Here is a 14,152-nt window from a genome sequence, read left to right as displayed (position 1 = left end):
CGGAGGAACCTTAAAAGTGATAGCTGTGAGTACATCAAAGATCGCGGCTGAGAGTAATTGTGTAATGGTGCCAAATAGCACCAAGTTGGCTAATGGCGCAAAAACTGCACGCCATGCCGCCCATCGTGGGTGTCTCCAAGGGAAAAAGGCACAAAAATGGAAGGCTGATGCCTGCCCAAAATGAATGAGGCTGAAGAAGAGACCCCCAACCCCTGCAGCAGAGTATGAAGAAACGGGTGGAGCAGATGGAAGTGACTCCACCCATGAAGAGGTGGGAACCAGAAGAATTATTCACCGTGGTTGAAGAGAAGACTCCATTGCATGCTGTGATGGAAAGGATGGAGATCGTGTGGAGAGAAGTTGTTTTGGCTGTGATTTCTGTTGTGAACTCTGTTTTTGGGCTCCCTCTAGTGGTCACAAGCGGTACTTTGTAGTGTTGTCTTTCTGCTGGTTGGCAGTATCAGCTGGTTCGTTATCCTTGGTTGGTTTCCTATTTAGCTCACCTGGATACTCAGTTCCTTGCCTGCTCTCAATGTATTCAGTGCTCTTCAGATTCCTTGTGACTACCTTGCTCCCAGTCTCTCCAAGACAAGCTAAGTTTTTGTTTGATCATTTTTTGATTATCAGCATTCATTATGTTTTTAGTCCAGCTCGCTAAAATGTGATTTCCTCGCTTGCTGGTTGCTCTAGGGGACTGAGTTTCTCCCCCCCACACCGTTAGTTGGTGCGGGGGTTCTTGAAATCTCAGTGTGGATATTTTGTAAGGGTTTTTTACTGACCGCACAGACCCCTTTACTATTTTCTGCTATCTAGTATTAGTGGGCCTCATTTGCTGAATCTGCTTTCACCCCTGTGTATGTGCCTTCCTCTTACCTCACCGTTATTATATGTTGGGGGCTTCTATATCTTTGGGGATTATTTCTCTGGAGGCAAGAGAGGTCTTTCTTTCTCTCTAGGGGTAGTTAGTTTCTCAGGCTGGCTCGAGACGTCTAGGATTTTTAGGCACGTTCACCGGCTACTTCTAGTGTGTTTGGATAGGTTTAGATTTGCGGTCAGTCCAGTTTACCACCTCCCTAGAGCTTGTCCTATGTTTGTTACTTAGCTGGAGTAATTTGTGATCCTCAACCACTAAGGATCATAACAGTAGAGCAGGACCCAAAAGTGTTTAATGCATCACAGAAGTGGGATAAAAAGACTTGAGTACATTATTTTTTTTTCTCCTCCCGCTTTTCCTTTGCTGCAGTCTGTTTAGCTTCTTTCATCCCCTTGAACTCTGGGTGGTTTTGAGCTCAGCTGCAGACATGAATGTTCAGACTCTGGCTTCTAATGTGGATCATCTTGCTGCACGGGTGCAAAGTATTCAGGATTTTGTTATTCATAGCCCTATGTCAGAACCAAAGATACCCATTCCTGAGTTGTTTTCTGGAGATAGATCTAGGTTTCTAAATTTTAAGAATAATTGTAAGTTATTTCTATCTCTGAGACCTCGTTCCTCTGGGGATTCCGCTCAGCAAGTTAAAATTGTTATCTCCTTGTTGCGTGGCGACCCTCAAGATTGGGCTTTCTCTCTGGCGCCAGGAGATCCTGCATTGCTTAATGTTGATGCATTTTTTCTGGCTCTTGGACTGCTTTATGAGGAGTCTAGTCTTGAGAATCAGGCAGAAAAAGCGTTGCTGGCTATCTCTCAAGGTCAGGATGATGCAGAGGTGTATTGTCAAAAATTTCGGAAATGGTCGGTGCTTACTCAATGGAATGAGTGGGCCCTGGCTGCAAATTTCAGAGGAAGGTCTTTCTGAGGCCGTTAAGAATGTTATGGTGGGGTTTCCCACCCCTACAAGTCTGAGTGATTCTATGGCTTTAGCCATTCAGGTTGATCGGCGTTTGCGGGAGCGCAAATCTGCTCATCCTTTGGCGGTATTTTCTGAACAGAGACCTGAGTCTATGCAATGTGACCGAACTCTGACCAGAATTGAGCGACAAAGTCATAGACGTCAAAATGGGTTGTGCTTTTACTGTGGTGATTCTACTCATGTTATCTCAGCATGCTCTAAACGCTTAAAAAAAAAATCGCTAAACCTGTCACCATTGGTACTATGCAGCCTAAATTTATTTTGTCTGTTACTTTGATTTGTTCTTTGTCATCCTACCCGGGTTATGGCTTTTGTGGATTCAGGTGCTGCCCTGAATCTGATGGATTTGTCGTTTGCCAGGCGCTGTGGTTTTGTCCTGGAACCTTTGGAATTTCCTATTCCTCTGAGGGGAATTGATGCTGCGCCATTGGCTGAGAATAAGCCTCAGTATTGGACGCAAATGACTATGTGCATGACTCCCGTACATCAGGAGGTGATTCGCTTTCTTGTTCTGCATAATTTGCATGATGTTGTCGTTTTGGGTCTGCCATGGCTGCAGGCTCATAATCCAGTTTTAGATTGGAAAGCTATGTCTGTGTCAAGTTGGGGTTGTCAGGGAATTCATGGCGATGCTCCGTTGGTGTCTATTGCTTCTTCCACTCCTTCTGAGGTCCCTGAGTTTTTGCCTGACTACCAGGATGTATTTGATGAACCCAGGTCCAGTGCCCTGCCCCCTCATAGGGATTGTGACTGTGCTATAAATTTAATTCTTGGTAGTAAATTCCCTAAGGGACGACTTTTTAATCTGTCTCTACCAGATCATGCCGCGATGCGGAGTTATATAAAGGAGTCTTTGGAGAAGGGACATATTCGCCCATCCTCTTCCCCTCTTGGTGCAGGATTTTTTTTTGTGGCCAAGAATGACGGTTCTTTGAGACCTTGTATAGATTATCGTCTTCTGAATAAAATCACAGTCAAATTTCAGTATCCTTTACCACTATTGTCTGATTTGTTTGCTCGGATTAAGGGTGCCAGTTGGTTCACCAAGATAGATCTCCGTGGTGCGTATAACCTTGTGCGCATTAAGCAGGGAGATGAATGGAAAACAGCATTTAATACGCCTGAAGGCCATTTTGAGTACTTGGTGATGCCTTTTGGACTCTCTAATGCTCCTTCTGTGTTTCAGTCCTTCATGCATGACATCTTCCGAGAATATCTGGATAAATTTATGATTGTTTATCTGGATGACATTTTGGTCTTTTCTGATGATTGGGAGTCCCATGTGAAGCAGGTCAGGATGGTGTTTCAGGTCCTGCGTGCTAATGCTTTATTTGTGAAGGGCTCAAAATGCCTCTTCGGAGTACAGAAGGTCTCCTTTTTGGGTTTTATTTTTTCTCCTTCTACTGTGGAGATGGACCCAGTCAAGGTCCAGGCTATTCATGACTGGACTCAGCCCACGTCTGTTAAGAGTCTTCAGAAGTTCTTGGGTTTTACTAATTTTTACCGTCGTTTCATCGCTAATTTTTCTAGCGTGGTTAAACCTTTGACGGATTTGACCAAGAAGGGTTCTGATGTGACTAATTGGTCTCCTGCGGCCGTGGAGGCCTTTCGGGAGCTGAAGCACCGGTTTTCTTCAGCTCCAGTCTTATGTCAGCCAGATGTCTCTCTCCCCTTCCAGGTCGAGGTTGATGCTTCTGAGATTGGAGCAGGGGCTGTTTTGTCGCAGAGAAGCTCTGATGGCTCTGTGATGAAGCCATGTGCTTTCTTTTCAAGAAAGTTTTCGCCTGCCGAGCGGAATTATGATGTTGGTAATCGGGAGTTGTTGGCTATGAAGTGGGCATTTGAGGAGTGGCGACATTGGCTCGAAGGAGCTAAACATCGTGTGGTGGTCTTGACTGATCACAAAAATCTGATTTACCTTGAATCTGCCAAGCGCCTGAATCCTAGACAGGCTCGTTGGTCGTTGTTTTTCTCCCGTTTCAACTTCGTGGTCTCATACCTGCCTGGTTCGAAGAACGTGAAAGCTGATGCACTTTCTAGGAGTTTTGTGCCTGACTCTCCAGGAGTTTCTGAGCCGGCTGGTATTCTCAGAGAGGGAGTGATTTTGTCTGCCATTTCCCCAGATTTGCGACGAGTGCTGCAGAAGTTTCAGGTGGATAGACCTGACCGTTGTCCACCAGAGAGACTGTTTGTCCCGGATAGATGGACCAGCAGAGTTATTTCCGAGGTTCCTTCTTCGGTGTTGGCGGGTCATCCTGGGATTTTTGGTACCAGAGATTTGGTGGCTAGGTCCTTCTGGTGGCCTTCCTTGTCGCGGGATGTGCATTCCTTTGTGCAGTCTTGTGGGATTTGTGCTCGGGCTAAGCCTTGCTGTTCTCGTGCCAGCGGTTTGCTTTTGCCTTTGCCTATTCCGAAAAGGCCTTGGACACACATTTCCATGGATTTTATTTCGGATCTTCCGGTATCTCAGAAAATGTCTGTCATCTGGGTGGTGTGTGATCGTTTTTCCAAGATGGTCCATTTGGTGCCCTTGCCTAAGTTGCCTTCTTCCTCCGATTTGGTTCCTCTATTTTTTCAGAATGTGGTTCGCTTGCACGGCATTCCTGAAAATATTGTGTCTGATAGAGGATCCCAGTTTGTGTCCAGGTTTTGGCGGACTTTTTGTGCTAAGATGGGCATTGATTTGTCTTTCTCGTCGGCCTTCCATCCTCAGACTAATGGCCAAACCGAGCGAACTAATCAGACGTTGGAAACTTATTTGAGATGTTTTGTTTCTGCTGATCAGGATGATTGGGTGACTTTTTTGCCATTGGCCGAGTTTGCCCTTAATAATCGGGCTAGTTCTGCTACATTGGTTTCGCCTTTTTTCTGCAATTCTGGTTTCCATCCTCGTTTTTCCTCGGGTCAGGTTGAGCCTTCTGACTGTCCTGGGGTGGATTCTATGGTGGATAGGTTGCAGCAGATTTGGAACCATGTGGTGGACAATTTGAGGTTGTCACAGGAGAAGGCTCAGCGCTTTGCCAACCGCCGCCGCGGTGTGGGTCCCCGACTTCGTGTTGGGGATTTGGTGTGGCTGTCTTCTCGGTATGTTCCTATGAAGGTCTCCTCTCCTAAATTCAAGCCTCGCTTCATCGGTCCTTATAAGATCTTGGAAATCCTTAACCCGGTGTCTTTTCGTTTGCATCTCCCAGCATCGTTTGCCATTCATAATGTGTTCCATAGGTCTTTGTTGCGGAGGTATGTGGTACCTGTGGTTCCTTCTGTTGAGCCTCCTGCTCCGGTGCTGGTCGAGGGCGAATTGGAGTACGTGGTGGAGAAGATTTTGGATTCTCGTATCTCTAGACGGAGGCTTCAGTATTTGGTGAAGTGGAAGGGCTATGGTCAGGAGGATAATTCCTGGGTTGTCGCCTCTGATGTTCATGATTTGGTTCGTGCCTTCCACGCGCTCGTCCTGATCGCCCTGGGGGTCTTGATGAGGGTTCGGTGACCCCTCCTCAAGGGGGGGTACTGTTGTGAACTCTGTTTTTGGGCTCCCTCTAGTGGTCACAAGCGGTACTTTGTAGTGTTGTCTTTCTGCTGGTTGGCAGTATCAGCTGGTTCATTATCCTTGGTTGGTTTCCTATTTAGCTCACCTGGATACTCAGTTCCTTGCCTGCTCTCAATGTATTCAGTGCTCTTCAGATTTCTTGTGACTACCTTGCTCCCAGTCTCTCCAAGACAAGCTAAGTTTTTGTTTGATCATTTTTTGATTATCAGCATTCATTATGTTTTTAGTCCAGCTCGCTAAAATGTGATTTCCTCGCTTGCTGGTTGCTCTAGGGGACTGAGTTTCTCCCCCCACACCGTTAGTTGGTGCGGGGGTTCTTGAAATCTCAGTGTGGATATTTTGTAAGGGTTTTTTACTGACCGCACAGACCCCTTTACTATTTTCTGCTATCTAGTATTAGTGGGCCTCATTTGCTGAATCTGCTTTCACCCCTGTGTATGTGCCTTCCTCTTACCTCACCGTTATTATATGTTGGGGGCTTCTATATCTTTGGGGATTATTTCTCTGGAGGCAAGAGAGGTTTTTTTTTCTCTCTAGGGGTAGTTAGTTTCTCAGGCTGGCTCGAGACGTCTAGGATTTTTAGGCACGTTCACCGGCTACTTCTAGTGTGTTTGGATAGGTTCAGATTTGCGGTCAGTCCAGTTTACCACCTCCCTAGAGCTTGTCATATGTTTGTTACTTAGCTGGAGTAATTTGTGATCCTCAACCACTAAGGATCATAACAGATTTCCCACCCGCACAGCTGCCGAGGAGGATCATCGCCGCAGACCAAGGCTTCGGTGAATGAGCGGCCCCCACCCATCCCGGGTCCCATACCTTCCTCGGCCCCACCACCTGTGCCAGCCCTGCTACCTGCCTCTTTCTCTGTCACACCCGGCTGTGTGTACCTTGAGGAGTCCCAGGTGCCTACTTCAGAGGAGGCCAGGTGGATTAGAGGGGTCATCGGAGAGAAGCAGCTGAAGCGCTGAATCTTAAAGGAGCTGCGATGCCCCAGGGGAGGAAGTATGTCTGTCCGGATGATCCACGGCCCTGCATTGACTAGTGAGGACCCCTTTTAGAAGAGTTGTGCCAGTTGCACCAAGAGAGAGACTGTTTCACGTCTCCTGAGGAGCCCTAGTCCGCACCAGATGGTGGTGCAGTTGAGTATCAGTGGTGACCAGAAAGGTCACAGATAAGAGACTATGTTTTTTTTTTCTTTTACCCCCTGCTGGATTATGGGACTAAGACCCTGAAAGGGTTAATTACTATGGACTGTGAGTGCGGCTGCTTTAAAGACAGTTTAACCCTGAACTGTACCTACTTTTAACCTTGAACTGTCCCCTGTTAAATAAACAGCCCACTCATTTTGCGTGGTCCCATAATTTGCAAAAGAAGGAAGCACTTGTGCAGGAGGACTCAAGGGGTGAGCCGGGTCAGAACCACACGAACGGTTTGAACTGTAGTAAGTTGGCCGTGGGCCATTGTGAACATGGACATAAAGTGTCGTGATCCCCATAAAGGAGGGACCGGGGTCAAATGGACCCGCAGTATTATTTGGAGGAGCTGAGGAGCGAGCCGGGTCGGGACTGAGCAAACTGTTGCCGAGTTGGCCATTTATTCAGTGTGTGTTTAAAGTGACTTCCTGTGTTTTACTGATTCCTGTGTTTGGATACCCAAAGCAGGAAAGGACTGGACCTATGGCCCCAAATTGTTGTTATGTGTATAGGTTCCAGGAGCCAAGGGACCGGGGTCAGTATGGCCCATATTAAAGAACTTGAACTCTTTGTTGTAGGGCTTCAACCGAGTGGAGCCAGGGTCACGGATGACCCACTGAAGTTATTAGAGACTGTCTGCAATTTATTGATGTTTTATGTGTTATATTAAAAAGTAGAAAAAAAGTGTTCTAACCATTTTGAGTTCCAGGTGTCACTATGGTCGAGAAAGACCATATTTAAGAAGGGAGGAATGTAAGGGGGTGACTAGGTACATCACGTGCCTCCTCCACCTTTATTGCTGTGCACATGTAATACATGCAGCACTGACGTTTAATTAATGTGAATGTTTTATTATTATGTATGTACCACAATGTAAATATATTTGACCTGTACTGTGCCTCGATTTAGGGATAGCATAGAGGTTTGCATAGGATAATAGTGGATCGCCCCCACGTCAATGGCAATGGGGTACTCGGCACCGGGTCCTTCAGTGCTCTGCGGGGATGTCACGGTGGCACGACCCGGTCCGTGGCCCCTTGAGGGGCATCCAATAAAAGGAAATAGTTTTTATGGTTTTGGGAAAGGTCTTTAAAGGGGTAGTTCGTGATGCCACCTGTGAAATTCGGTCAGGGTGACTGACGCTGCTTAGGGGTCCGCTGGGGTGATGTTATGGTAGCAAGATGGTAGACCTTCCCACAGGTGAAGTGTATCCCCAGGGCTTCACTGTAGTGTAGATGGTGATGGTGGATGATGTAAGGCGTAGAGAATAACGAGGACACAAGGTTGCAGTCTCTTTATCTTTACTGGAGGCTTCAGCATCCACAGTCCAGGGTACAGACCACAGGGTAGGCAGAGTCTGGCCGGTCCGAAGGCAAATCCAAAGTCCCCTTATCCAGGTGGAAATCAGTAGCCTTGCTACTAGCGCCTGTGTGTTGTAGTACCTCCCTGCTGAGCTTCCCGGTAAGGTCCTCACAACTCTCGTAGATGTTCTAGATGTTATTTCTTCCTCTCTGTCCCCCAGATGGTGTTGATAGGACAAACCTGTATGACTGATGGCCTGAGGCTTGTTTATAGGGACCCTAGAGACGCCCCGACCCCCACAAGTTGCCACAGTGTCTTCTTAGGTATTAAGGTCGGGCAGCCAACTTGGAATTGACTGTCCTGCCGGTCTTTGAAGTAAAGCGTAGAGACTATTACTCCCTCGGTGTTCCGGCCTCCGGCTACGTGCCTCAGAAGGAGGCAGCCTATTTCAGGGCAGAACTCCTCCTGGTGTTTTCTCCTTGTGCTATGACTTCGTTTCTCACCCTGTACAACACAGTTCTCTTCGTGTCCTTTCTTAGGATGCTGCCGCACGTGGGCCAGGCGCAGCTCCGTGTCTTTCTGTTCTAGCTAGACCTCTGACAGGATCCCACCCCTGTCAGGGACCCTCTGTCTGCAGCTCCGATGTTCCTCCTTTCCCCCTGTCTGCCTGACAGGTGTTGCCTGGGCAAAGCCAAGCCAAGCCAGCTTCTCTTAACTTTCTATCCAGCCCACCAGTTTTCCCTTCTGTGAGGAGTGCCCTGATAGGAGCAAGGCTCCCCCTGGTGGTCTGGAGTGTGAAGTGTGGTGTATGGTTTGTGATACCTGGTAGGAAGATCTCCTTTATTGCCTTCAGACGTAACATCACTCCCCCTGGTGGAGGAACGACATTACTGCAACGACCAGGACTCTGGGGCGCTGAAATAGTGGGGCTAGTTTATGGAGGGCACATTAGAATAAGGTGTAGATAGAGAGGGTTAATAGATACAGGCAGCACAGGGGTTAAGCAGTTGGGAGGGACTACAGAGCAGATCAGCACAGAGCACAGATATAGAAGAAGGACTTACTGATTAGAGTGAGTTGAGCCCCTGCATCTTGCACAAGGACAGGGAGCATATTGCTTATGGGACAGCCTCAGGCTGTGAAGATAGACCTGCTTGGAGGAGAGGGACCTCAAGCCTAGGGATAATGTGAGCGGGCACCAGCTTAGTGGAACTATCTCCAGGAAAGATCCGGGGTCTATGACCAGGACAGGAGCAGCTATGATTTTGCTCCCGGCACCTTTTACTATGGAAGCTGGACAAGGGGATTTGAAGAAGCTGGTGATGCAGAAAGGACAGATGGGACAAGAAGTGTCCACAGATGCAGCTGGGATTACTGAAAGTATGAAAAGAGAGGTCACAGAAATATTGAAGTTTGCCTGGAAGCCAGGGAGAGAAAAGGAAATGAAACTCTGTATGAACTGTACTGCTGAAGTGACTTGTGCCTGTGTTTTCAGTAAAGTTGATATGTTTGCAAAGGACTGTGACTCACCAGTGATTCTTGGAACTTGGAAACCTGAAGTCAAAATGTCTGAATCCGTAAGTGTTATGCACCTAAAAGAACTTTATATTTCACCTGTGAGGCGCCAGGGTGAGGGAACATTAACCCCTGTTGCCACGGCTACCACCCTGGTCCCCTTACAGTTGCATCCCACCGATCAAACATTGATGACATTCTAAGTATAGGCCATCAATGTAAAGGTTCCGGAGAACATCTTGTAAGATTTAAATCTGATTTACGGAATAGTCAACAGCAGTTTGCTAATGGGTTCTAGGTAGCAAGATGGCTTTCATTCAGGTGCTTAATAATTACAGACCAATGGGCAATAAAAAATAAGAAATAGATAGGCATGGGGTACTTGAATAAAGAAAAAAAATGGACATTAATTAGCTCTATACAGGCAGCACGACTGACGGTTTTCGGGTAAACTGTGAATCATAGTCACTAAATTGTCGCAAAAACAAAAAGTAACTAATTGAGAAGCATTCAATAAAAAAAAAAAACTTGGGTCCAGAGTCTTTTTCAGGTGGTCAAAAACATCAGTTCTTCAGGAATTGCTGTTTTTCTCTGTAGTTTTGCAAATGTTAAGCCTCTTTTTTTTTGCATTTGTTTGGTTGTTTACTAAGCACTTTTTAGATGTATTTGACCACTTGTGCTTTTTTGGATCATTTTTACAGTGTTCTTTTTCTATTGTAAGGTACCGAACATCTTCCAATCGGAAAATGCCTGAAGAATGGTCAGGTCACTTCTTTCATCCGAATGACATCTATGGAAACTCACAAAAACCTGAACAAATGCACAGCAAGTGACTTTTTACATAGAAATGCATATGTTCATCCTGATATCTTTTTCAAGCAAGTTTCTGAGCAGACCCACTCCAATCCTGCCTGTGTGAACGTACCCTAAGGAAATCGATGCAAATTGCTTCATGCAATTGATTACTGTGCAGAGCTTTGGGAGAAACAGCAAATCTACAGCAAAAACTTAGAAGCTTTTGGGACTCTAAGGGTATGTGTCCACATTCAGGATTGCATCAGGCTTTGATCAGGATTTTATGCAAGTAAAATCCTGACCAAAACTGCACCTGAGGTCACTGGCAGGTCACCTGCGGTGTGCCTGCGTGTTTTGCTCATTGTAGCAACATGCTGCGTTTTGAAAAAACGCACCACGCATGCGTTTTCGTGGCAAAAACGCATGCGTTTAACGCATAGTGGAGTCTGGATTTCATGAAATCCCCTCCACTATGCTGTAACATCTGGACGCTGCGTTTTTGACGCTGCGGAAAAACGCAGCGTCAAAAACGCAGCGTTTCCTGAACGTGGAAACATACCCTTAAAAAGTAACATGGATAAAGGTATTGCCCCTTTGTCCTTCATTCGGGACAGGGAATCAATTTTCTTACCCACAAATGATGAAAGACCACTATACAACCCCCTCCACGGACAAAAATCAAAATTCTACTATATTGACCCATCAGTCAGTGAAAAAGCTACAGCCATCCTAAGGTGAAAGTCCACTACAGCAGACCATCCGTAAGAAGAAAGGGGAAAGCACACGCTAGAGGTCTAGGGAACAAATATATATAGCCAGGCGATCTGTCTCTTACCACCATAGTCTATCATTTTGATGGGCAACTTCTCAGGTTCCTTGTCTGCGACGTTGACGTAGAAGGGTCCAGAGTAGGGTTTGAGGTCTTTGTCGATGATGGGTGTGCTGAGAACGACGTCCTCATTCTTCTCACAGGTTGTTATGTATGGAGTTTGCAGTCTTGCAACATTGTCATTTATGTCCTTTAGATTAATAATTAAGGTGGCCGTACCAGTCATTGCAGGATGACCTAAAATATTGACATGAGAACCTGCCATTAAAGATTATATAAAAAATGATACAGTATCAAGTAGAGGGAGGATAGGTTATTCTCATTAGATAAGCCTGGCTGCTATTTTACAGAAATGGGTCCACCTATTGCGGTGTCTGGTATTGCAGAAAATGTGTAGATATTTAAAGGGATATTCTCAAGTTTTAAAGTTATCCCCTATCCACCGGATAAGGGATCATTTCCAATCGCTGAGGGCCTAACTGCTGAGGCCATCACCAATCCTGAGAACCAGAGCTCTGAAGAGCCCTGGATGAATGGAGCAGAAGTCGATCATGCGCACTGCCACTACATTCATTCTTATGAGCGCGCACGGAGATTGCTGAGTGTTGCGCGCTGATGATCTTTGGCACTCCTATTAGGAATAAACAGAGCGGCAGCACGCTCCGCTCCATTCATCAAGAACTATTCAGAGCTCCAGTTCTCAGGATCAGTGGGGGATGTTGTGGTCGTAACTTTCAAATTTGAGAATACCCCTTTAAGCTGCCATATCAAACACAGTCCTTTAATGACAATGACTGTTTCTTGAAGACAGCACCTATGACTTGGAGTATGATATTTTTCCTCTTTTCTAAGAACATGTAATATTTACAAAAATAAATCCTGCTCCCATTCTGGCATATGAAGACGTCACCCAAACCTTCATGCTATATACGGATGGAAGTCTCTATGGTTTAGGATCAGTGGTGGCTCAAGTCCATGAAAGACATGAATGGGTGATTGCATATGCCAGTCGGTCCTTAAAGGACTCGGAAAAGAATTCTGAGTCTGACAACTACAGCTCCTTCATCTCATTGGAGTTACTAGCCATGGTATGGGCCATGACAGAGAAATTTGGGGAGTACCTGTCGGGGTCGGAAGTTCATGTGAGAACCAACAACAATACACTCGCCCACCTGAAAAATGCAATCTGATTCCAAACTGGCGGAGTGCAGAAGTGGGTACCTCTAGGTCAGCAACCCAGCAGGGAGTGGGGCCTTGTCCCTCAATGTACAAATGCAGAGAAAAGCGCATGGCACTGCTACTGAATGCCTCCGCCACCACCACGTGGATTCAAGCTGCTGTGTCTAAAAAGCCTGCAGGTGGACACACGGGTGCACAATCTGTAAGTCCATAGTATTCCAAAGTAAAGAAAAAAGTAGAAGTGCACTCACCGGTCCAAGTTGCAAAAAAGTTCCTTTATTGATACATGTGCAGGTACAAAGGGAGGACGTGGAATAGAAGGACAACGGCCGTTTCGCGCTGTTGCGCTTCAACGGGTCGCGAAACGGCCGTTGTCCTTCTATTCCACGTCCTCCCTTTGTACCTGCACATGTATCAATAAAAGGACCTTGTCGCTCAATGTCCTGCAGTTAAAAGGGCAATGCGAACACCTCGCCATGAAGAGTGGCTTACTATACTAGTGGATACAGCTGCCTCAAAAATTCGGTACCATATGGCAGTTGGTGATACCAGAATTGATGGCATTGAGCTTGGCAAAAGAGGCCAGCGAAATGGGCACTCAATTCCGGTGGTTACAGAGGCTTGTGTATTGGCCCCAATTACGCTGGGTGGTGGAAGAAGTTTATGGAAGGTGCCAGCAGTGTGAACTGACCAAGCCTCCAGAACAAAGGGCCCTCACCCAAGTGATTTAGACTTCTGCTCCATTGGAGGTGCTAATGGTCGAATACCTGATGATTGGTTTGTCTCTATAATGACTATGAATACTGCCTGGTAATCGCCGACCACTTCACTAAATTCGCAATCATGACTCCAGCCAGAAATTAGACAGCTGAGGCGGCCATCAGGGTAATATGCCAAGACTTAATTTGTGTGTACGGATGTCCAAAGAGGATCCACTCTGACCAGGAGGCCTACTTTCAAGGGAAAGTCATGGAGGAATTGCACAGACTCTATGTCTGTGGGCGCTTCAACAGGTCATTACTGCAGCTGTTAAGTACCCAGGAAGATGAGGTAACCTGAATTTGTCTCAGAGCTAGTGTAGATGTACAAATATGAGGTTCATACCACCACCAGGTACATGCCAAACTTGCTGCTATTTGATCATAAGGGCCAAAAGATCACTGAACTGGAGCTCAACCCGGAGGAAGATTTTACTAGAGGCAGTCCAAGTCCCTGAGTGCGAGAACATACACATTGGCTACAGACGCTGAGACGGCTGTTGGAACAGAAATTTTGGGAGCTGGGCCACCCAGATGTGACCCCAGTACAGGAAGCACCGCTACAACAGTGAGATCGGGTACTGGTATGGGCTGAGTAAGGTGACCGCTGTGGCAGAGTTGCTAAAGATAAAAGGCTAAGATGGCAAAGCGGGAAAGTAGTTGGTGCCAGGATGTGATAAGAGGAGGATGTATGAGCTGTATAACAAGCATGTGGGCAGAGTAAAAATAGTCAAGAGTGACTTGTTACCAGAGCAGGCGAGACGTCATTGGTCAAGCACCGAAGTCCAGACTTCGCCAGTCAAGACGCAACGTCTAGACCTCGCCAATAAAGACCCGACATCCAGATTTCGCCAGTCAACACCCAGCATCCAGACTCCGCAGGTCAAGCTCCAAAGGTCATACACTGTTGGTTGGATGAGACAGAGCATCTGTCTTGCTTAGAAGAGCCTTGGATGAATCGGGCTGTTACTTCCAGTGCAGACTTACGGTACAGGATGTGGGTTGGAGCCACGCTTCAGAGAATGAAGGCAGCCAGCAAGACGAACACACTTGGTATTAAGCAACGTACATATTGAAGACTTGTGGCTTAACGGTAAGTACCTGTGACCCCCGTTCGAGCCACTGTAACAACCATAGGTGCCTAGACAAACCTATGTGGTGATAGGCCTAGTATGTTAAGTGAC

General features: G+C 46.6%; 1 protein-coding gene across 3 annotated transcripts in view; it reads right to left on the bottom strand.

Moving 5' to 3' along the window:
- Positions 1–14,152, bottom strand: part of LOC143765800 (cadherin-like protein 26) — a 146,188-nt gene that overhangs the window by 23,923 nt on the left and 108,113 nt on the right. For all 3 annotated transcript variants that reach the window (XM_077252846.1, XM_077252844.1, XM_077252845.1), the window contains exon 11: positions 11,038–11,268. In XM_077252846.1, coding sequence (XP_077108961.1) covers positions 11,038–11,268 — 231 coding nt within the window. The remainder of the gene's footprint in view (positions 1–11,037; positions 11,269–14,152) is intronic.

The sequence above is a fragment of the Ranitomeya variabilis genome, chromosome 4, assembly GCF_051348905.1.
Source record: "Ranitomeya variabilis isolate aRanVar5 chromosome 4, aRanVar5.hap1, whole genome shotgun sequence".
Taxonomy (NCBI): Eukaryota; Metazoa; Chordata; class Amphibia; order Anura; family Dendrobatidae; genus Ranitomeya; species Ranitomeya variabilis.
This window is presented reverse-complemented; position numbering and strand designations above follow the sequence as displayed.